At 35.8% G+C, this 25281-nt stretch overlaps 1 protein-coding gene across 1 annotated transcript in view; it reads right to left on the minus strand.

The window, feature by feature from the left end:
* Positions 1–570: 570 nt before the first annotated feature.
* ANKRD10 (ankyrin repeat domain 10) overlaps positions 571–25281 on the minus strand; it is a 37855-nt gene continuing 13144 nt past the window's right edge. Inside the window, exons 3-6 of the mRNA XM_054654061.2 lie at positions 23604–23695; positions 8605–8840; positions 5109–5204; positions 571–2225 (exon numbers count right to left, since the gene is read on the minus strand). Of these exons, the coding sequence (XP_054510036.2) occupies positions 1759–2225; positions 5109–5204; positions 8605–8840; positions 23604–23695 (891 nt within the window). The 3' untranslated portion in view covers positions 571–1758. The remainder of the gene's footprint in view (positions 2226–5108; positions 5205–8604; positions 8841–23603; positions 23696–25281) is intronic.

Below are 25281 nucleotides of genomic sequence, written 5' to 3' on the forward strand. Positions count from 1 at the left end.
ATTTCATGTTTCATTGAAGATTTATGGGATAATTTAAAAACAAGACTTCAGATGGCCTTTGCAGTAAATAAATATATTGTCTCAAAGAGCAGCTGCAAAAATGCCATCTTTGAATTCCCATCCTTATTTGATGTTTTAGAATTTATACATCTCAGCTCTTGCCTGAGTTGTCCTCTGTCACAGAGCTCTACTTTTGCAACATGAATACACTGTGAGCATCTTGTGCCTAGTGACCCATACAGAGTGTAAAGGCTAATTCAAACACTGACTTCTCTGCAATGAGTAGCACTTTGCTTAAAAATGTTTGAATGAGACTATATTTTTTTTTATTTACAGACAGGCAATATTTTAACCCAGTATTTTTTAAGCTGAAGGCTGATGTGACTTGTCATACACCAGGTTTGTGTTTGCGTAATTCAATCAAGGACAACTTGTTGGGCTGTTCCCATTTGCTTTCATATACTGACAAAAAGAAATTCACCAGCAGCACTGAGCAAGATTATAAACTACATATAAACAACTAAATGCTTTCTCAACTTGCTGCTAAAATAATAACATCTAAACAAAATATTCAGATACAATGTAATGTTTCTTTATTTTTTTAAAATCCAATTTGTAAAGGTCCCTTTTTAAACAAAACAAGAACAAAAAAATCAACACAATTCAGAGGGCTTATCTCATTTACCATATTCTTCCCTACTCTTCACTTATAACACAAGCAGCAACTTATAGTATTAGTGCTCATATAGTGCACTTATATGAATTTTGATTTGTGTATTAAGCATTAAATACAATGTATTTTCTGTGAGCATAGCCCGAAGAGTACACAACGTTACATTTTCAAAGCATATGTTAAAAAAAAAAAGACAATAAATGTATACCCAGGACAGTCAAACTCAAATATTTTGACTTGGCAAATTCTATAACGAGTAACAGCAATTTTAAACTGCGTACAAAGCAGAACAGTGCCAACATGCCTCCAGTCTGTGAGCTATGGTAAAACATCAAGCACACATACAAAGGAGAGAAGCCAAAGAAACCCACCACAGAGCTAACCTGAGGCACACCCAACTGCGACCGAACAAAGGCAGCTCACGTTCCCACTCTGTAATGCAAAGAGCCCAACAACAACAAAAAGCATTTCTACGCTACAGAAAGTGAACAGCAACTTCTTCCAAATTTGTCTCCGCATTTTAAAACAACTCGTTCGAAAAATTTAAAGATGAACATCTAATTATACCAAACAAATGTACAAACTATAAAGTCAGAGAAGCTCCAGAAGATTGCCACTTTCAACCTTGCATAGTGAGAGCTGGCATTGATATTGCTACCATAGCTTCAGCAGAAGATACGGAAAATAAAAAAAATTACCTCTAAGTGATGCACATATGTAGCATTTTCTTCACAAAATTCAGTTAAACATTGTTTTAATAAAAGGGAAAACAGCTCTAAAAAGGGAAAGATAGTGTTCACAAGCTTAGAAAAAAAATACAAAACCAGAACATTCCATAATAAAAAAATAAAAACAATAAACATTCCATCATGACAGCACCTATTTTATCACTAAATAAGCCCCATACATGCAACAAACTACGACTATTGTATAAGGCCATCAAATTAAAGGTTTACTTTTCATATAAACAAAGTGTAAAAATAGCAACAAGTTGCGATCTTCAAATTTAATGCTATGTGAGGATTCTGTCCCCCCAGTTTCATTTGGTAGCAGTTTCAATATGGTTTGATATAAATGTCATTCATCTAGGAACCGTGGTACAAATACATTGTGCCTAGGACAGTATTGTCATATCTCTGTTCGACCTTGACAGAATTGGAATGCTCAACAACACTACTGAGTTCAGGGATGCTCTCAGCAGTATCCCCAAAACCATGATAGTGTCCATAGTGCAAAGTGTCCCCAGGGTCTTCCACCCAGGAGGGCCGGTTAGAAACACAGCTACTGGGGCTCCCATTGAGGTGCAGGGATCCACACATATCAGTGGAATTGCTCATGGCTTTCTCGGGCTCCTCGATGCCGTTAGCGGTGTGCAGCCGGTGCCTGCTGGGAGAGGTGACCCCAGGAATGGCACCGTTGGGTGCTAATGCCGAGCACTCCTCACGCCTGGCATCCATCCCACCGAGCTGCTGTGCGGCGCTGAAATCCAAATGTCCATTGATGGCACATCCATTTGTCAGTGCATTCAATATGGAGCTACTGCTATTCATATCTGCATTAAGAAATACACCTGTCACCAACAATTAACGGTAAATCGAAATACATCAAAACATCTCCACTATACTCCACTTACTTAAAAATGTTTCCATACACAGCTTTGAAAATAAATCTATGCTTTATAACAAGGCAGGTAGTTCCAAGTAATGAGATCTGACCAGTAAATTTGTGGCATGGATTCTTATGTTGAAAATGCAACTATCTATCCACATTTGTTTTGAAAATATGCCTATATTAATCTTTGCAAAGACAATGTGAACTTCTCAGATTTCTTTTTTTTTTTTTTCATTTAACTGTAAGAAGTGCAGCTGACAACATTCTGGACAGTGTTTTCAAAGGAGGAATAAAAGTGATCTTTCCACCTTAACTGTAATGCCCTCTTGGGATGGAAGATTATTAAGTACATACAAGAACTGAGTATCTGTGAGACGGTGAAGGGTGGTTTTTTTTCCATTTTTCAGCCGTAATTTAACTGTGGCTTTTTTTAATTTTTATTTGTAACTCTCAGAGTACAGTATGCACTGAAGTAAGTCACATATAGAAATGTTACATTAGAGTGCTATGATAAAATGTTTCCAACTTCCTTTATTCAGAAAATACTTCACTGTACCTAGCAGCTTGCTAAATAACATACTGGGCAGGTTTGTATTTAATGCTATGTTTATAACAGCATGTGTACAATCCACATGCAAAATGCCATACAACAGCAACAGCAGAGTGCACAGAAGACTAAAAAATACTAGTAGGAAACAAAATTCTAAAAATGTGCATGCAAAAATCACTGACAACTGTTTTGAAGCAATTTCCCCTTTGAAGTTAGTAATTAGTACAGTAGGTTTTGTTTCCATGAACAGATTTCATCAGTCTGTCTGAACTGCATGTTTTTGCAGTGGTACTCAAAAGTACTAGCACAAAAAATTCATGATACATTCTGCCTTTAAAATATAATTTATGTCTATATTGGTAAAGATGAGCAAGGCAAACATAGCAACTACAGAGCTATGTGGTGACATTTTAGGATTTTACATTCTGTCATTATCCTTGGATACATGCACATATGTTTATGCCTCTATGAACGCATAAACCCATGTGCAAAACAGGATTGCATTTACTGCGTGTATGCAAATTAATTCAGTTAATTTAGTCTGTGGGCAACTTCCCACATTTGTAAAACACTGGGTTCCCATTTAAGTGACACATAATGAGTACCACTGTCTGACAAGGAAGAATCTGGAGTTTTGGTTCTCTCTGTTTTTTGCATGGCTATTATTTGAAGTAGGAATTACAACACTGATATTTCACAGACACCAGTATGTTACAAAAGAAATGTGTCCAATTTGTAACTCCCTGGATGTACTAACTGGAGTTCCCCATTTAGTCCCTACATCAGTTAAAATAACCACATCAGCCAACCTCGCTAACCATGAATTCTCATTAAAAGTGGAAAAAAAACCCCACAAACCCATCACGACATCACAGTTAATACTTCAGGGATAAAAACGCACAGAAGTAGTTTCATATAGTGTTTATTAACTGAAAAGTGCAAACTTTTAACTGTTTAAAAATAAACCATCATAGGCTGGTTTTGCCATATCAATTTAATAAATCTGGCACTTCTATTAGGTAATATGCAAAAGTAGCTAATGAATAGTTTTAGTGATAATTATAGAATGTTATTATTGGTTAAAAACGAGCACCTGTAGTAATACAGCAATAGTATATATTTATGAAATAAAATAATTTTTCCATAAATAAGAACACTTAGTAATTATCACTGGAAAATACCATAGTCTACTTTTAAAGTATTGATTATATATATGTTTATCTATTTATTCCTAATATATTAAAATATCTATTATTATCATTCCCTTTGTTGACTTGGATCTGTGGTACAAAGCATAAACATATTTCTGGCAGAAAAAATTGATAAATAAGAAATTAATTTCTGAATGTAATAATGCACGACTGTAGTAACTCCATGTCTTAAACTACAAAGTGCAAAAAAAGGCTGACCCAAGACAGTTTTAATCAAACTCTATATACATCCCATCACCAAAAGCATCTTGATTAAGCAGCCCTTAAAAAATCTAGAGCATTAATATAGACCAATCCTAGTAACATTTTTACTGTTTCATTATGATTGGTACAAAACATAAAATCTGTTTTCCCAGGTACACTAGTTCTAAACAGTAGATCAGAACTGTGATGTCTGGTCTTCTATTTACATAAAAAACCCCACAGCAGGATCCTGCACTTATGTCATTGTGTCTGAGCAAGTTCTGAACACAGGGTGTTTGCCTAGATTATTCTCTGTAGTATTTATTGTATTATTTTGAATATAGTTTTGTCATAACATTATTTTCAAAGCTAGAATATGCTTCCCTATCAAGTCTTCTTACTATCTATTCAATCAAAATTAAACAAATAATTTAACTTATTTCTGAATTTCCTTTAACTCAAAATTATAGCAACTAGAAGCAAGGCACAACGTAACACAAGCCTCAGGTTAAAAGAGAAACAGCCATCGTGGACTTGTTTACTTGAAATGTTAAGAAATTACTAATAAACCTTCTCTTTCACCATTACAATACATTGCATGAAACAGCTAATTTTTGATACCTACTAAACTCCCAATATAATGGGTGTTACAGCAATACAATAGCTTTCAAGACTCCAGACAACAATGTGCAAAAATAAAGGACTAAGTTTTATACTTAAAAATAAAATGCATATTGATTCTTGCAACGACAAGGAGTTTGCATTGCAGAAACAGTGTATATTTCAATTTCTTTTGGTCCAACAGAAGTACTCTCCTGTTGTTTGGTGTCTTCAACCATTTGAGTGTTGTTGTAGTTAACAGGAAACTGTCCACTCCCACCTGATACAACAGCAAACTCTCTATCAACGTGCATATTGTCAGCATCGTCCTCAGCTCCTCCATTCAGCACTGGTATTAAGCCATCAAAGCTGTAAGCTGACAAAAAAAGTCATGTTTAGTCATAAGTGCCCACTTGAAAACTAGCCAAAAAAAAGATGAGTACTTTGATTATTAAAGCAGAACAGAAAATTACTGGGGTACGTATCAGACTTTGCACCTACATAATAAAGTTACTAGCAGGACGCACAAACAGGTTCAATGAGGAGAAATTTAGGATACTCAGGCTTTACAGGGGTTGTGGCAAAACCAGCACATTGCCCAATTCACGTTTGTCTACTGTCAGTTTAGACTGCTCCCTTTTTCACTCTCACGGGCCAGGTCCCAAAAGCCACCTTTATCCACACCAGACTGCTCCCAGGGATCTCTTCAAGAGCTGAACAAGCAGAGCTGTCTTCTGAAATAAACTGCCAAGGGGTTAGACTGCTGGGGGGAATGCTTTAATAAGATGGGCTTGATTTCTCTACTTCTTGTACCTACCCAGAGCACTGCTCCACTACTACCCCAGCAGGCCCTGCCCTGCTCTCACAGTGACACTGATACACTTTTCTACATACACTGCACACACTCTCAGTGTTATGTTTTAAGTGCCTGCTTTGGCAGACTGCAATTCAGCTCCTATTATCTTGGGCACAACCAAAATTTTCATAAGCTACTCATTTTTAAAGAGCCTTAAGTCCTGCAGTGTTCCAGGGCCAAAGAGATCACTGAGGGCTTAAATGACTTCAGGGACCTTGGACCAGCAGGCTTCAAATTACCCTAAACCAGGAAAGGAAAGACTTTTTGTTTTAGTTAACTAGAGGAATATGTAAGTGCAATTTCATGTTGGCCAATTCCAAGGTTCAGTTCCAGGAATGCCCTCCATCACATCTCACACAGAACACCCAAAGCATCTGTGCTGAGGCTTGGGACACCCAGACAGTGGCTATAAGCAGCACACACATCACAGAGCACAACCTGCTGAGGGCTGGATTACAGGGGTCAGGATTATGACTGACATGAACACAGCTGTGTGACCAGTTGGCCCAGTGTGCATCATCATCATCATTGAACCTGTGCACCCTCTGCTGATCTTCCCAGGAAGCAGGATGAAATTTCTGGAATTGATTTCAGAAATATGGACATAAAATTCAGTTTATGTTCCTAAGTTAAAATTAAAAACTATTCGGCATATATTCTGAAAGTGGTCACCAATTTACTTGTTAATTACACTTGAGTAATTAGTTTCAGATACAGTGTATCATGTATCAGTGTTGCCTAATTTTGAGCTTTAAGGCTTCTTTTAATACTATGCACATGTGAGCAGATACACCTGTGTGTATATAAACTATTACAAGTAATGCCCATCCACTGCCCAGTTTGGTTATCCCAGGGCAAAGCACACCTTTGTGATTGTTCCAATTTGGGGTATGGCTATCAAAACCTGAGTTTTCCCTGCAAATATAGGTTGGCTTCACTCTCTGAACATCTGGAATCTCCCGTGCAAATTGTCTTTAAAGGACAACAGACCAGTGTGCTTTTAGTAAGGGATTAAAAATAACACAAAATTGGTCTTGTTCTGTAAAAAGGCCAGCTGAGCACAAAAACGTACTGATAACTCATTACTCAGCTCTATTATTACATCTATTTGTTGTTTACCAAAATGCCTCAGGAACAGTGACTCATTCTCAGTGCAAGAGACTTTTTACATCGATGCAATAGTTATTACTGGTGCTGATGTCTTTGAGGGCAAACACGTCAGATTAGAAACTCCCACAGCTGGGATGCATCTCTTAGTTACTCCAAAAACCTTCAAGCAAAAGCAGCAAAGGTTTTGCATTTGTTTGTGAAGGTCTTAAAGAGTCATATTTTTAACAATTTCAAAAATAACCTACTCCAATTGCTTTTCCGACATTTTTGTAATTGTTCAGGAGCACTTGTTCACTTCAAGCACTGTCTTTATTTGCTCAATCTAATTGAGGTGCTGGACCAAGTCTGAACAGTGAAAGGTAAGGCAGATACAGCACCACTCCCCTGACTGTGGGGAAATGCTGCCCACTGACTAGCTTGGGGCCCATTCTGAAAGAGACAGCTGCTCAGGAACACTCAGATGGGGCAGCTCTTCAAAATGCAAGGTAAGTTAACTTGACTTCAAGCAGCGCCTCCCGGTAGATCAACGATTGAAAACATCTTATTGCAGTTGTTATGGACACTTGTGTACTGGGCAAGTTTTCTTATTCTATGTAGCTACTTAAGAAATACTTATTCCCAAAGTCTTGTATTTAATTGCCCAGAGACTCTTCTCCATAATGAAATTTATCATTTAGACCAGCTACATGAAGCACATATCCTGTTTATGATTGGCCATGGAGTTCCCAGTTAAGGTCTCTGATCCTGGTATAGGTGGTGTTTGGATAGCAAGTACTGAACAAACAGTAGTATTGATATTGATGTGATTTATGTTGCCTATGTCATATTTAGAAACATGGTTTAGGTCTCAATTCTGCCCTTGCTATCTGGAATTAAGCACTGTTTAAGCCCATTCTATTTGGTTCACTCAAAGTAACTTATGTTAGAACATCAACTTTAACTGAACAAAGTGCCTTCAATGAAGACCTATGAAGTCCCTTTCTTGATGCTGAAGAACAGCATCCTTTAGCATCATCAGGAAAAAGGAGGTTTGAGTGCTGAATTACTCCCTTGTTTTTAGTAAGAGTTTATTGGGATGACCAATAGAAAGGAAGATAATTCTCCTCCATCATGTTACTTAAGGTGTTTCTAAAAAAATCTAAAATCTATAAAGATTTCTACACAGAGCTACCAAAAAGTATCTTTAGGTTATACTATTTCATCACCGCTGGCAAAGCAGCGTCCTCAACACAGAAGGCTGGATAGGAAACCTTAAGGCTCATTCTGTTCTTACAGCCTTGTGTAAGATAGCAGCTTCCCTTGGAAAACAATCCTGGAAACTTAGGGTATGTTAATTTACAGACATAACCCCTCTTGATCTGGGAAACCCTTGTGCATTCAATTTCTTCCAACTACCTTATGCAGCAGTTTCTGAACTGTGAATTAATCCCTGAATGGGAAATTATCATCAGAACATCCAAGCATCTCTGTGAATCAATGGAACACTACTTGGCCCTCCTGAAGCTGAAGAAACTGTGGAAGAAGCAGAAGCTAATTTCTGCTCCTACTCCTCTGCATAATTATTCTCAGCATCATGCAGCTTTAGCACTCTCTGGAAATAGAAATTTCTGAACAAGCCAGGATGATGACAGGGAGAACTGGGATCTTGTGGCATGGAGTAATTGTATTAATCTGCTTCTTGTATTAATATGTAATTTAGATACGTAACTTTGTCAAAAATACTCAACATCCACTCCAAAAGACTTTAAAACGTTTATTTTCCTTTCTCAGCACCAGTATCAACCCATCCCTTTTACCTCTGGGGCCTCACCTTCTGTTCTAGCCTTCTTCACTCCAGCAGACTCCATATCTTCAAAGGATCTCTTTCGACTTGTCCCACCACTGAATGGATTGGGACCTGCATTCTGATGAACCCCATTTATGGTGCCATTGCTATAGAAACGATTCAGGTGACAGTTCTGGAGGTTCAAGAGAAACTGGGCACATTCTTGGAAGCCCTGGGTATGTGCAAGGTCTGCTGCTGTCAGGCCACTGGCATTTCTCAAGCTGCACAATACAAAGAAACTGGATTACACTCATTCATCAGGCTAGCTGGCTGCTGCTGCTGCCCTTACTGACTATCTATCTGCTGGTGATGAGAGAAAACATACACTTAGCAAATTTTCCATTAAGAAATTAGTTATCAATCTTAGTTTTATAACTATCTTAACTTTTTGCACATATATCTCACTTCTAAGCAAAATTTGGGAGACAATACACTTTTAAATAAAATCAATATACTATGTGCCTTAAGCCATCTTCCTATTTAAACTTCTCAAAATGCTTTACTCTAAAATAGTCTGAAGTAGCTAATCTTTACATAAACTTCAGACTAATTTAAGTGTTGAATTTTACCATCTTCTGCAGTTTATTCTGCAATCTATTGCTTTAACTTGAGCAAAAGATCAAATACTCAAAACAAACTTAACATGACTTGGCAATTGTCCATGGCATTCTGGTTTCTAAGGTAACAACAACATCACTATTTTTCCTAACAACAAAATACATACATATACAGTAAAAGATAAGTAAAGATGCTATACTTAGCTGTGCTTTGCTTATGCTTTTGTTGCAGGTTTGTTTCTCATTTCAAAGTGTGTGACATCATAAGTACTGGGACTTGCTTTGGTAATTTCAACCAAGACTTTTCTGTGCACGAGAGAATGGCACTGGATTTTCCATATTCTAGTGCATCAAGGAGGTTAGGAATGAAATCAGGGAGGACATGTAGATATGCAGAGGTTTAATTTGAAAAAGTATTGACTCATGTGCATTTACACAAACATACAGGATGCCTTGTGCTCAGCAATTTAGGCTAACTTCATCAGGAAGAGCATAAAAGTGGAGGCAAGAAGGCCAGGAATGACAAAACTAGATGGTGATGCAAAAGATGCCCATTACTCTTTCCTAATATTTTTCCAGAGATGTTAACTAGTCAGAGAAGAGGAATTTTTTTTCTTGGCTTCAATCATTTAGACAAGTCTCTTACTCAGAAATCCAGAAACAGACCAGCTAACAGAACAAGAATTCAGAAGATTAATAGATCTGATTCTCTTGAAACTCCAGCTCATGAGAAGAAATCAAAGAACAAAGCCCAGATTTGCTTCCTAGATCATAGTAGCTTACTTGCTATAAATAAGAAAACCTTTAGAAACTGACTGTTACAGAATCACAAAACCCATAATCTAATCCAGGATTAATTTCATTCCATACTGTAGTATTCTAAGTCATTATTTACTTGGACTACAAGTGAAAATCCACAGAACAGCAGTCAAGAGTGCTCTAGAAAGTAAGACTTCAGAATACTGGAAAACCTAGGTAATCAAAGAAATGAAACTTCGATGTGGTATTAGTTTTGAATACCTACAAAAGAACTGCAAAGTGCTGAGCATCCAGTGTAGGCAGTATATGAATGGGATTAATATGAACAAAGGAGAATTAAAGCTAGCATCAGGAGAAAGTTTTAGAGTATAAATGTTGCTGAATCTTGAGTCTCTTCTCCTCATTTTAAGAGCTGCCTATGATATCAGAAATTCTACTGTCGATCCTTTCCCCTGCTGAACTAGATGACCTGTTGAAGCTGCTGCTAAGCAACAAATACTTGACACTCCTTTAGCAATTCTGATTTACTTGTGCAGCATAAGGATGTAGAACAATTAATCTACAGCTTAGGAAACAGAAATTTTAACAGATCTGTTCTGTTCAAGAAGAAAAGCTCAGTTCTCTGACTTTTTTAGACTTCTGAGCCCGAAAAGAACAATAAAAGAAATCTAAGCAAGAGCAAAATAAACAAAGTTATGCAAAGATAAAAATGACAAAACCAAAATGGTATTGAATGGCCATCTAATTTAAGAGAAGTTCAAGTAATTCTATTACTTAGCAAGTACTACTGAACACTAACTCTGCTTTTCCAAATTGACTGTTCAGTCACCATTTTCCAAAGGATCGTCAACGTAAGATGCCAAAGGCATTTGGAGATTTATAAACAAAGATCAAAGTGTGTAAAGCTACACAACCAAACTTGGGGAAAGAAAAACTAAATTTCCCAGAAAAAAATAAGCAGGATTTAGAGGTTGAATAACTTTAAAATGTAATGATCTTTGATATTTAAAGATCTGTCCATTCCTACCTCTTCCTGAACTAATATTACTCTTAATAGGTAGACAAAGATGTGCTTGTTTTACAGAAATATCCTGGAAGCACTGCATAGATTTCAAGGGACTCAAACCTACTGGATTTAACATTCTCGCTTCTGAAGTTTAGAAACACCTCTTTTAAATGTGTGAATCTGAATTTAGCCTATCAAGTTAGTAATGAAAAGGAAAAAAAGTTCAATGAAATAAAAGGAGATTATAAGTTCTAGATGACTCTGAAAACTGTTTGAATAAATGTTATGGAAGACAACACAGATGCTCTCTCTGCTCTCTTACAGTGGGAACACTAATTTGAATATTTTTCCTATATCTAGCTGCCCAAGTCCATGATTTTAATCAAAGCCTGATTATTCTTGGACTTTCATATACTTTAAAATTTCTGTTAGACTGCCTTGAATTAACAGGATGCAGTAGAGGAAAAGCTGACAAATTTTGCAGAAACCTTCCATCACTTTCTCAAAAACAGGCGAGAAAGATAAAAAAAAAGACCTACTTCTTTAGCAGATTTCTCTAGGAGGAAAAAAATCTGTCAATGGGAACACAAAAGGCAGCAAGAGGTAGCTGTGCAATAATAGCCTATCATAACCAAATGCAAGTAATAAAAAAAATTGCGAATGTAAATAGGAAAGAAATAGGAAAGGAAATGCTCTTAACAGATATCACGGAGTTTTACCAGATTGGAATAGTTTATGTATTTTCAAAATCATTTAGAAATACTGTCAACAACTGTAAGGATTCTGAGTCTGTAAGAGAAAAACAGTGTAATACAGTCCTTCCAGAAAGCCTGGAGTACTTGAATGAATTAAAAAACCAGCATACCTACTAGACCATTCTTTATAAGTGTTAATCTGAACTTGGAGTGGAACCACCCTGTAATTACACGGAACTAGGAACACATTTAATACTAAATCTGCTGCCCATGTCTGGCAGTGAAATGTCTATCTCAGCTTATCCCAGGAGCTAAGAATTTAAGTGTCATTACTGTAGACAGACTAGATTATATGGATGAAAATAGAAATAGTTCACTGTCCCAGCCACACATAAGAGGAGTTCAACCTCTTATGTACAATCCCTGTCAGCCCTTGGTTATGAACTGCAATTATATGTAAACTGACTATCAAGTGAAAAGGAGGGGGAATAGTATGTGATTCATTTGGCTACAATGTGTAGTAGCTAGGTGACATGGAATGCGTGGCTAAAAAAGGGAAGAAAAATCAACAAGCAGGAAACTCAGTGATAATCACTATATTCAAGTAAATTTACAGCTCTTTCAGTTATTAGGTGTCCCTTGAAAGGTACTTCATTTATTGTAGCTGCTGACATAAAGAATAAGGATTGGTAAAGAATATTATAAACTTCAAAGTAACTGCAAAAGAAAAACACTGGAAGAAACAGTGGACAATATGGACAGAACTACCTAAAGGTCATGGGTCTTGAAAAATAAATCTTCTTTTCCACCCATCCTCTGTGACCGTGTTCACAGGGGTTCTTGGATGAGGGAAGAGACGAGAATGTCGACTCCATGTTCAGAAGGCTTGATTTATTATTTTATGATATATACATTACATTATGACTATACTAAAAAGAAGGACAAGGTTTCCTCAGAAGCTAACTAAGCTAAGACTAGAAAAGAAAAGAATGATAACAAAGGCAGCTCTCTCGGACTCTGTCCGAGATAACTTGGTCCTTGATTGGCCATTAATTACAAACATCCAAGATGGGCCAATCACAGGTGGACCTGTTACATTCCACAGCAGCAGATAACCATTGTTTACATTCTGTCTCTGAGGCCTCTTAGCTTCTCAGAAGGAAAAATCCTAAAGAAAGGATTTTTAGTGAAAAGATGTCTGCGACAATCCTCTGCTTTTTTAGTTAGTTGGAGATAAAAATCTCTCTGGTACCAGTTTTGATCTTTAATCCTAAATACCTTGAAATAATGGAAGCTCCAAGAAGTTTGGAACACAGTGATATTAAATCTTCAGGCAAACTGTCCTTTTGTTACTGCTAATCATACAGCAAATATGAGAGGTCTATTTCTGCAACTGCATTACTCGGAATTAAAAAATGGGGACGGAAATTTTAGCATGTTTTATATTTTGTTTTGTAGGGGTTTTTGTTGTCATTGGCTTTTTTAAAAAAACTGTTTTTGTGACAAAGATGCCAAACTTCAGGACAAGCTTATATTTCTTTTCAAGGTTTGTCTCTCAGCTAGGCTTCTAGCTGAAAAAAGACAAACAGCAGGTCACAAACACTGCATTTTTCACATGAATTCATTATGAAGGAAGAAGCCAGCAGCAAGGAAGGTGTGGAAGGATGGAAGGAAGACGTAAGTAAGAAAATCAGAATAAGTCTTGGAAACTGACATGTGTTTTATGCTTACTCAGCAGTATTCACTGACTTGATGCAGAATTTTTTAAAGGCTGGCCTAGTAACTATCAAATCAGAGAGCAGTGCTCCAAAAGCGTACTTCCTTCTATCTCCAGTAAAAAAGTCAAAAACTAAACACAACTTTGAAGGTCAGTCTAGCTACATGAACAGGTGGAAAGAAAAACTGAAGAAAGGACACTGAAAACAAAAGCTCTGAAAATGTCATTCCTTTTTTGGCACCTGCTCCAGACAGGAGTATACATGAAGGCACGAACTGACAAACAGGAGAAAAATTCCTTACTTAACATTGCCCAGGGCTAAAGGCAGCCATCAGAAAGTCAATTCACTCCATGTTTAAAAAACACATATCTTGCATCCCTTCCAAGGCAATTAAAGTATTTGAAAAATGACTGAGTGTTCAGGATTTTTCACTAAGCAGCATTTTTTTGCTATATACTTTATTCACTGTTCCCATGTAATTCTTATTACTAGAAACAAATTAAAATCATGAAGCACACTATTATTTACCCTCAGCCTTCCCGTAGGCTAAAATCCAGGAGCTGGGAATAAGAACATCTTGTTTTCTTCATAGTACAGAAGTATAAGATGCTAGTTCCAACGCAAAGAAAGAAAGCCAAATGTAAGGAAGGATACATTTTCATATTACAAAGCTATTCTAGATAGAAAAAAATCCATGAGAAAAGACGATGAAAGTCTGAATATGGATGAGTAGGTGATCTTGAAGTTTCTTGACATATGACACTTGCTTATCACATTCTGTAGTGACAGGTGTTTTCATAAATAAACTTCAAACACACACTGATATATTGAGTTAACGCTCTGACTTTTGTATATGCATTTATTCACAGACCTACAGTGCTTAAAACACTCTTATAATATGTTTTTCTTCTCCCATCAAGTGATGTCCACAGGCAGTCTTCAAAACTGAGTGATCTTGGCATGAAGAGGACTTTTTTTTAGGATCCATTCTTCTCCCTCTGGGTTGACATCATCTGAACTCCCATTCTAAATGCCCAGTTCATCTGAGAGTCCTGGTACCCAATTAAAGCAGCTATAAAGAGGACACTGATGAAGCATGACTTTAGGTATTTCCTTCTTCTGAAATGCTTTTTCAAAAATGTTGGCTGCGAGTGTAATTGAATTGTCGCTCTAAACCAAGAGACAAGTGCATTATCTGGCCAAACAGGATTGGTGTACAGAAACACGAATGTAACTTTCAGCTTAGCTTTATTTAGGAGGAAATTTTTATTATATCAACCTAATTTAAGAAGTTTCCTAAAGGAAGAAAAAATTGAGGCAAGCTTTTAAAAAATATTCAAGATGCTTCCACTATGGCTAAGCAATGGAAAGTAAAAAAAAAAAAAAAAAAACCAAAACCAAGAAAACACTCAAAATTTATAATTGTTTAAATATGACTTGGTGCAACAAAGATTTAGTTCAGTGTAACGTACAGAATTTACTCTTTGAAAGATCCGTAGAAAGAAAACAAAGACTTGTGCTTCTCATATTGAATTATAAATGCTATTCAATTTACTTCAAAAAATTGCTTCCAAGTTGCTTCAACTGTTCATTTTTCATATTGGCAGAAAAAAACTGGTAGATTTCTTTTTAACATAGAAATATCTTAGAAATACACTATCTTCAACTTATAATGTCACATACCTTGAAAAACAAAACAAACATTTGCTACACAAAAAGTCAACAATAAATATTTTTGAAAATCATATATGTAAAAAAAATCTCCTGAATGTTTAATTTGAAATAGTGATTACAGCACCTACAGCTTACTGTGTTTTTGTTAATGCCATGCGACAATCTAAGAAAATAAACCACAGTTTTCGTATATCAATGTAATATCTGTTAAAAATTACTGATCTCAACTTATCTATTGTTAGTTTACAAATAAAAATGTAGATAATTGTAAATTAGGGTAAGCAAAGCATGCAAATCTATAGATTCTATATCTGAATTCCTAGATTAGCATTAAAACCAATCACCGCAACAAATACCTCAACAGTATGCCTTGTGTGCAGAAAGGAAGCGATACTGAACATTCAATGCCACAACTGTAAGGTTTTCGGAGAAGCACCTGTGGCAGTTTCAGCAGTTTCTATATGGAATGCTCCCCCTTTCTAGGATTACTTGAAAAAATCAAGTCAATTCGAATTACGTAGCTGTAAAACATTGACATGTGTAGTTTTTACAGTTTCAGAATCTTCTGTTTGATTTAAACGGGCAATGGTGCATAAACAGGAAACTTATATCATAAGGGATCACATATTTGCAGGCAACATTAAGATTAAAAGTACATTAACATACATAAAGTGCTGTAGCACATTATTCAATATGTAAGCCATTATCATGTGACCACCTTAACAACAAGATACTAAGCCTTTTATGCCTTTAAAAGCATTATAACTTTCATCCTGAAACCAATTTTTCAGTTCTCCACTGAAATTTATATAGAATGGATTAAAGTTACCGGTCAACTCATGGCTTCAATTACTTTAAATTTAGTAGGCTGTATCTCAAAAGAATTAGTAGCTATTCCTATATACAAAAATTAGCAGATACAAGGATTAAAACAAAACAAAAGAAGAAAGAGAAAAAAAGATCAGAACACTAAAACGCCCACAGTGAGAAAAATTGTTTCCTATATAAACAGTAGTATACTAGTGTAAAATTTCTAAAGCAAAATTATTTTAAAATACTAAACTTTAAGTGTTTTAACCCTTTGGTGTCCAAATACAGAAGTTATAAAATTGTTTCAAACTTTTTTTTTTCCAGATACCAAGAGAAAAATAATCTTAACTAAACAGATGTGTGTCACTGCTGGGGCAGTTATACAAATTCATGCTAGAATTACACACTGGGCATCTACAAAAGCACAAGTTGGTGCCAAGTTTTTATTTCACAACAAAGCATCTGGCAGCTGAAATTATTTTACACTTTTAAAACCAGTGCTAGAGTTCCTGTGAACATCATCCAAAATCATAGCAAGAGGAATATACTGAACAGAAGGACTCTGTTTTGTGAAGCCACTTTCTCCACAGGAAAATCAAAGTTCACTATGAATTATGCAGCTATAATTAGCTCCTAGATACTTCAGCTCCTCACTGAGCAAACACTGGCAGAAGAAAGAATTCATTAACCGTGGTAGGCAGCATTGCAGTTACCACAAACATTACCACCAGGATTTTTTATTCTATCTGTATTCCCATTTATATGCTTTACTAAAGACCTCAAGCAGTGCGCTTCATTTTCAGTACCTTTTGTACAAAATATTCACATTTCCAAGTAAACCTTCCCCTGACCAATATAGGCTTGACTTGGCCTAGTTCTAGCAACAATATTTTTAAATTCATATTTCATTATTTAAGAAGAGATTCCTAATAACAATTCACAAAGGGATGGTAGGAAAGACTATGGTAATTGAAACAACAGTCTGATTGCAATATAGCGTAACAGAAAAGACCTTTCTACTAAAATCAAAGTATTTCCTAGATCACTAGCGAAATTTGATTCCAAATAATAATAGTACTGCAGCTACTTAAAGAGAATGTAAGAGTTACTTAGCCAACCTTATGACAATGAGAACTATCACTGCTGTTAACTTCAGGTTTCTAGGAACAGAGCAAGAATTTCAAATGAAGTTGCTAACAATGAAGAAAGTGTAATGGAAAACTACTGAGAACAGGTTCAGAGCAAACTCTAAATTGAAAAGATAAAACAACCTTACAATACAGATATCGACCAAGATGACTTTAGTAACAAATAAAATGACATTATTTGTCCTCAACATAGCAAATAGCTACCCAAAGGTAGCTTAGAATTAGAGAAATGAAGGAAGCAAGCTTCTCTCAAATGTGCCAAACTTGAAAGAAAGTTCAAGCTGTTCAGTACAAACAGCATGGACAGTGGAAGTTTGGAAATAAAAATAAAGAGGTAAATTAATGTAACGGTACTTTTGTACCAAAAGCAGAGCAAAAATCAAGAATGAAAGGACTACAGGTAGTAGATGGTTTCATTATTTTCCCATAATAGGGACACTATCAAACTACACAGTCTTGTTGGAATTTTTTGGTGTGAAAAATAACTTGGTGTGTTTACTCAAGCAGACATAAAATCTTCCGGATTAACGAACTGCTGAAGTGCACAAAACCAGTTTAAATGACCTTCATGAAAAAAAGGTTTTTGAACTTAGATTTTTCTCCCTTTATAAGAAAATTTATCCATAGTATATAAGTGCAATCAAGCAAAACAGAATGAAGCTGAAGAGTAATATTTTCCCTAGGTTATGATTACCAAAGCTCTTCCATGGTTTGCTAAGCCTCCACGCCATGAGATACATCTTGTAATCAGTAGTGCATGACACATAAGAAAACTTTTCTGACCAACCTGAACATGTTCTGGGCCACACCACATCTACCTCCTGTTTTTTTTTGTCCAGAGGCTACTAAGTACTAAGGTCTACGAACAACTTTACTGAAAAGACAGAAACCAGATCAGCAAACAAAACCCAAATCAACACGGCAGGCTAGAGCAGATGTTGCAATAAACAATCCTCTCACCATGTATCTAGTCAAAAACTATTGCCAGATCAAGCACAGCACCCCTACAAATCACCACCACTGATATCTGGACTAACCATCAGAACTAGTAAGATTACTATATTTAGGATATAATTGTTTCTTTCACTGTATTTAACTCTGGCAAAGCTCCACTTCGTAACACTTTGGTTTCTCCACTTGACTTAACTGTACCCAGGTTTCTGTAGCCAGAAGAGCAAAAGAATAGCTTATCTTGCAGGAAAAAAAGAAAATCTATCTTAAGGGAAACTGCACACACTAATGTGAGCATCAGCACAATATCTTACACGAAGGCAGATCAATCCCAACAAAAAACCCCAAACATTCCTGTCAGAAATCTGACCCATCTGCATATAAAAGTCTTGGTAACACTTCCATATTCTTTACCCAGCTCTCTTGGACTGAACAAAGTCAAGAAACCAGTGCTATAGGGTTTCTCACTAATGAATAAGCTAAACTATCAAGCTCACATGTATCTAGTGAATTTCATCTCTATGTTTCAGAAAGGTCATAAGTATCATTGCTTTAATGATGGATTTTACTTTATTCATAAAAAGCACAGCCTCTCATATTCTGTGCTATCTTCCAGCTGATGCCAGTCATCACTGTTGTTATTCCACCCCCACTAAGAATAATCTGCATTCAAACTGAACAGGAATTCAGTGGTATGAGTTTGCCTCAGCTTCCTGCAATTATTAGGAATACCAGTAACTCAGAAAACTACATTTTTCCAGACTGGTTTACTCTAAGACTGAGCCTCTCTCATTTTTTAACAGTCACCCATGCATATACATTCTGCTTTGGTATTTCCAAATCTTTTCTTCAGACTGAATCCAAATTACTGCCCTACTTCATAATCACAAGCTCCTACAAACCACCTCAAGTACTGCTACAACCATAGCAACCAAACAGGAAACCAAACATGGAAGAATTTGCCAATCTTTACTTGCAGTTTTTTAAAGGAGAATTAGTGTTTCACCACTGAAATGTACATGCCACTTTGAATTTGCCTTCCCATAACAATTTACATAAAATGGGAAAGGCAGAATAAATTCCAACGTGTGTATCCTCTACACTGAAAAATGGTCACTACAAGAATACTACAGTGATGGCCCTTAAAATGCTTGTTACATACAATTAAAAAGAATTGCCATATATTCCTCATTAATTATACAGCAACGTTTAATAATGCAACAACAGCAATTAATCCAGCAGTTTAACTAGTATCTGGAGGCAATCAGGTTTATAAAAAGAATGTGTATGAAGTGGTCTGAGTTTGGAAAGTACCAAACAGATTATACAAACACTAATATACTAATTAACAGATAAGAACCTCTCAGTTGAAAAAGCACCTAAATCCAAATGATCAGTAAGATCCTGAAGCATTACTCTGAAGATGAGGTTAATTTAATGACTGTAAGAAAGCAGAATGTTGCTTCTTCTACACTGAATCTATGCTGTAATACAGTTTCTGAAGTAAAGAGGTGACATCATTCTGGCCCTTCACAAGTATGTTAACACCAGAAATGGACTGCAGTTCAATATTAAAAGTTTGGTAGTTAAGTTAGCTAGGCAAGAAAAACAAGCTCACAGTAAAAACCTGCAAATAGCTCCTAGGATCTTAAGAAATCAAGAAGATATCCATTAACTAAGACAGGAGATTTTTGAACCCTGAGACCCTTCAAGAAAAGAGGCCATGTAAGCTTCCCCCCCAGACAGAAAGGAACTGAGGGTTTGCATCAGAAAGGAATGGCCGACTTCTGCACTGTCATGAAAACAACACGTCACTGTCTCTTCACTAGAGGTGACTGATTTTCAGAAGTCAAGAAATCTCCAAAGTACAAATGAGAAGAATAAAAGCTGAGATATCACAAGAGTGATCACATGGAACAGAAATACAAGAATTTCACAAAGGACTAATCCAGCAGCACTAAAAAAATCACAGCAGACAGATTTCTGTTATGGAAGATGGATAGCAGTTGTGAAGAAGAAAAATTATATTAATATTGCCTTTTTAAACAACACAATGCAGTTTGTGACACACGAGTTTGACAAGAAGAAATAAAGTTAAGTAAATCTCTGTCAAAGAATGAGAATAAAGGTCTTGCTGAAAAATTTAGTATCAGTGATAGGACATTTCTGACATTGAATTTACACACTCAGATGAATGCCAGACAGCTTTAACAAGAAAGTGGCTGAAGTGTCTGCCTAATCCAGATCAACATCACTGTATGAATCTGTCATCTGGTGGAAACAGATGTACTGGTTTATTTATCTCAGCATGTCACTGCTTCTACTCAAACCTTGAGACCAGAATATATTAAAACTAGAAAGGAAATTATCTCTTTAGATAACATGTCTCATAACATGCCATCATAGTATACAACCCAAATTTACCCAAAACCTGAAGATTTCTTGCAGGCAAATAAAAAGGTTTTCTATAATACTATTCAAATACCATGATCAGTAAAACCTTTAAGCAATCAAGAATTTTTGTTTAACTGGATGGGTACATACCAAGCCACAGTCCATTCCACAAGTTACACCTCTCTCTATCCCAGGATAATACAGTGTTTGAAACTTCTCTCTTAGTTCTAAATCAAGACACTAAGGAATACACATCTGCTTAAATGACAGCTGCAGAAGAATTTTTATTCAGAGATAAGTGGACACAATGCACAAGTGCACTATATGCAAACGGACATGAAGCAAGTCAGGATAATCAATAGTTGCATCTGCTTCTTTTTGATTCAACAGTGTCCTGTGTTTACAGCTGAATTTTGTATTTTTAAATATGCTGTGATACAATCTGTATAACTACATTAAAACACAGCATTTACATAAGAGTGCAAAAGAGCAAAACAAAACATGGCACCAAGAAGGCTTTTCCTCTATACAGAGCTGTGGACACTTGTCTGTCACCATGATAAATAATACACAATTAACCATACATAAATTGCATCAATATGCCTTTTAGTGAAAATCCAGCAGTAATTATGGATACTTTAAAAGGTACTATCCACATTAAAAAGTCAGTTACACAGCAAACCTTTTCACTCATATGAGGACATTGTGACCACCTGCTTCCCCCTCTTCAAGGGTCCATGAATACCATAGTTAGTGGAGCAACCATTTTTATGGCTGTAGGACATACTGTGCACAGAATATGCTTCAGCTAAAATGAGAAGGTAAATACCACAAAAAAAATCAAAATATTTTCACTAGGGTACAATTATTATTTTTTAATATTATTAAAAATTTACACAGGAATAGAGACCCAAATTCTCTCTCATCAATTAGGAAAACAATGCAACAAGCTTAATGAGATTTATACTGCAACATCCTGTCTTTCTCTGCAAAAGCAATACACTAGCAAGCCTGAAATATAGTAAACTAGAAAAATTCAACTGAGGCTATTCTATTAAAACTAAAATTCTTACTTTTATTCTTGACTATTATCAATAGTCTTTGTCTTCCAATACAACCAAAGGAGGATATAAAGTAGAAATGTGGTAAACACTGATAATAAGGTTTCTCTAGTCCAAGTTACTTCATTTTAACAGCAATAATCACTAATTAACAAAAAAATACGTTTCTTGCAATATTACATTAGTGGTTACTAGTGTTTGTGTAATAATGAAATCTTAGCATCCCTGTTCTACTTGCTATAAAAAACTAGGGATGATGGCATTTTGGACCTATATTATAAATACCGTGTAAAGGTGCTGGACTATTTGGAGTCCCAAGGGGTATTCCATTTATCCTTATGAAACTAGACTTCAATACTGTTAACTACACTAAGAAATAAAGAAAAAACTGGATTAGAGGATCTAATCCCAGTAAAAATAGAAAGTACTTATTCATCATCAGTACAGATCAGCAGTTTAATTATAGTTAGTGCTAAGTTCTGTATTTCATAAAGTTCTTGCCTTGGTTTTATCAATCAATTATCAGTCAATTTTATCAGTCAATTATCATTTCAGTTAATATATACAAATTAAAACTCAAATATACAGCTAAAATCCCTCTCCTTTTCTTCTAACTGGAGTCATAAAATAAAGGAATCAGAACTTCCAAAGCATTTACATTTTCATGTTTTTACAAAAATGAGGAAATCTACATAACCATTAATCAGGGCCAGCTTTCAAAACCAGATGACCCAAAATTAATCAGTGTCAAAAGCATATACATGGATTTGGCCTAATTTAACATACTGAACCTGGAAACTAAGGAAAAAAAATCCTCACCCCTATCAGTCAATAGCTAACTCCCTCAGGTGACAGGGCCAAGTCCTTATTCTCTAAATGATTAAACTTGGGTTGCTCCACAAGCCTTTTGCATTTGCATCCCTGATTTTACCATTCCCATGATAGGACCTGATGTTTAATTACCTATTTGAAACATAGATGGAATTCAAAGTTAGGAAACTGAGAATTCACGTTATTTCCTGTTCATTAAAACTGCTATAAACCTACACTGCTTCTGCTGCAAATAACTTTGGTCAAAGACAGGTATCACACATTTCACATTGTTTATGTAGTTCCACAACTTTTCTTTTGGTTGGCTACTTTGTTAAAACCACAAGATTACATACTAATTGATGATGATAATTAAGGTTTGCTCAATTCCACAGTAAATTTAATTCCAAGTTTACCTTAAAAATATCCAAAAGTGAGTGAAAAATGGGAAATTATACATTCAAGACTGATTTATTGTGCTTGTCAATAACTGAGACAGCTTATTTCGTTTTTCTATAAAGAAATCTCTTCATACAAAGCAATTAGTTCACTACTATTAACCTAAAGGTAATATATTCCCTGAATACTCTATGACACAGCTAAAAGAGTTAAATTTTATGGTAGATTTATCAAGGCAGCATTACAAAAACAGTAAGATGGAAACCAAAGGGTAAAACAAGAAATTAACTACATGATTCTTATTTCACTTACAACTTCAAAGTTTCATAGTGCAGGTTAAAATACAGTAACTAGTTACCATTTAAGATAATAAAGCTAGTTCTAATTAAAACATATTGCTAAAGTATTGATATTATTTATAAGCCATAGAGCTTATACTCAACATTTCTAGGTGAAAACTGCATCCATTTTGTCCATGCTGTAAGTTGCAAAAGTTTGTGAGCTTTTCTGAATGTTTTTGCAGTACATAAACCTTTAAAGAAAAAAGTTAACAGGGCAAATACACAATACACTAACAAACAGTAATAAACTAATGGTGAAGTGTGTGAATTGCTGTTTTGCACATAATGCTGCTTTTGCATTGTTTTCTATATTTATTCATCAGTGCAAGGTGTAGATTTCTTGTAAAAAATAACTACATGCTGAATAAACTGTATAGTTTGGGGTCATCTGACAGAAGCACAATAAATATTTTACTATATCAGATGTATGTGCAACACTAATGTAGCACAATGGTATCATTTAATTAAAATTAACTTTATTACTAGACATGCAAAATATCTTGGGCTTCATTACAGTTGGACATGTCTAGCTGTCATTATTATTTGGATCATGTGTCTGCTGTTTTGACTTTTCTTTCTGAAATTAGTATCTATGTTTACCAATCTAAGTTAGTCAGCTACACACACAACAATCAACAACAAGAAAAAATACCTCACTTACTCTATTTGCGCACCATGAGCCACAAGGGCACTTATGGAATCCATACTACCAGACCGTGCTGCTTTATGAATAGGAGTTTCACCAACATAATCCTGTAAAGACAAACTACATTTTGTCAAGCATAATCTTTCTAAAAATTAAAATACTATTATTACATTACTTTAATTAAGAGAGCAGATATATAAAAGCAGCATTTATTATTAGCTAGCAAATACACCAGGTACTTCATCATTACTTTAAAGTCTGCAGTTGGCTGTCAAGTACATTAGACTTTTAGCAAGAAGTAACATTAAAGGCATTTAACTCACAAGATAAGCCTTATCCAATAGCTCAACAATTAGCAGACTCAGATTCAGAAAACTGGTCAACCCTCCCAACATCCACCACCGCAAGACGTTATTCTAACACCTTCATTTCCTGGCACTCCTTTCCCAATACACTGGGCTGCACAAGCCCTCTTGAGCTCGGGAGCAGCAAGGCTGAGTCTGTGGGACTGTGCTGCTTTCAGATCTTGCTGGCACACTGACTCAGTCCTTGAGGCTGGCACCATCAGTACTCGGCAGGAGAGGAGCCCATACGCAGAGCTTACTGCAATAGAGGTATGCCCAGTGTTCACAGGACAGGCCAGATCTCCCCCAACACATACACATTGATTCACATCCTAGATATTTTTCTTTTCTGATTTTCTGTCAATTTATATTCCATTAGTATTAACCAGCACATCCAGTAATTCAATTCTTTTGCATAATGTGCAGACATACTGGAGTAGAGTATTGCTTTTCAGGCAACTCCCCCCCATTAACCATCTTTCTTACAGGTAACAGGGAGGATCTACAACAATTTTACAAATCCAAGCAAGCAGCAAGTAAATTCATGCATCATGATCTACAGGCTGCAGAGGAAGTTCAGTACTTGCAATTAACCATCAGTATTAAGAACCACAGAGAAGAATCTGTAATGAAACATTGCCTTGGAATAGCAAGTAAATGTACTGGTCTGTTAATGTGATTCATCCTCAACACTTCCACGGTGTAGCAAGGGGTTTTTGGTTGTTTTTTTTTTCTTTTTCTTTGTTTTTTTCCCCCTTTCTCTTTGTCTCCAAACTTTTGACAGGCTTCATTAGTCTGTTCCAGATATTAAACATGTTCTAGCTGTATGTGCCTCAGTTTAGCTTCCCTGTTCCTTTTATTAAAATATCAACATTAGCTATTAAATTAATACAGCGCCTTTACTGATTCACCAGTGTTTACACACAACAGTGTTCGTGCCTAACTCCACAGTACTGGCTAGACTTTAGCTCTACTTGAAATGTGAATACATGCAAAATATGATCATACTACCTAGAAGCTATTAAGTGTCTAAAATTGTCTGCCAAGCTTTTGAGAAATTTAATCCTATCTTTTAGGCCATGTAAGTATAACTTGAAAATGAATTTTGGATAATAATGTATGTATTCTCAATTTTCTACTTGACAATTTTATTTCATGGTGAAATATCTTTATAACAAGTTACAAATACATGGAGGGTAAGCCAGTGCTTAAGACATATATTCAGCCAGACAGTGAACTACTTAGCACACCCAGCAGGGAACAACAATGGCACCAAAGTTTACTTTCTTATAAAATAAGGAAAACTGTTGAGGCTGACAAAGTTTGGACATAGGAAAGAGCAGCAATGT

Source organism: Agelaius phoeniceus, chromosome 2, assembly GCF_051311805.1.
Source record: "Agelaius phoeniceus isolate bAgePho1 chromosome 2, bAgePho1.hap1, whole genome shotgun sequence".
NCBI lineage: Eukaryota > Metazoa > Chordata > Aves > Passeriformes > Icteridae > Agelaius > Agelaius phoeniceus.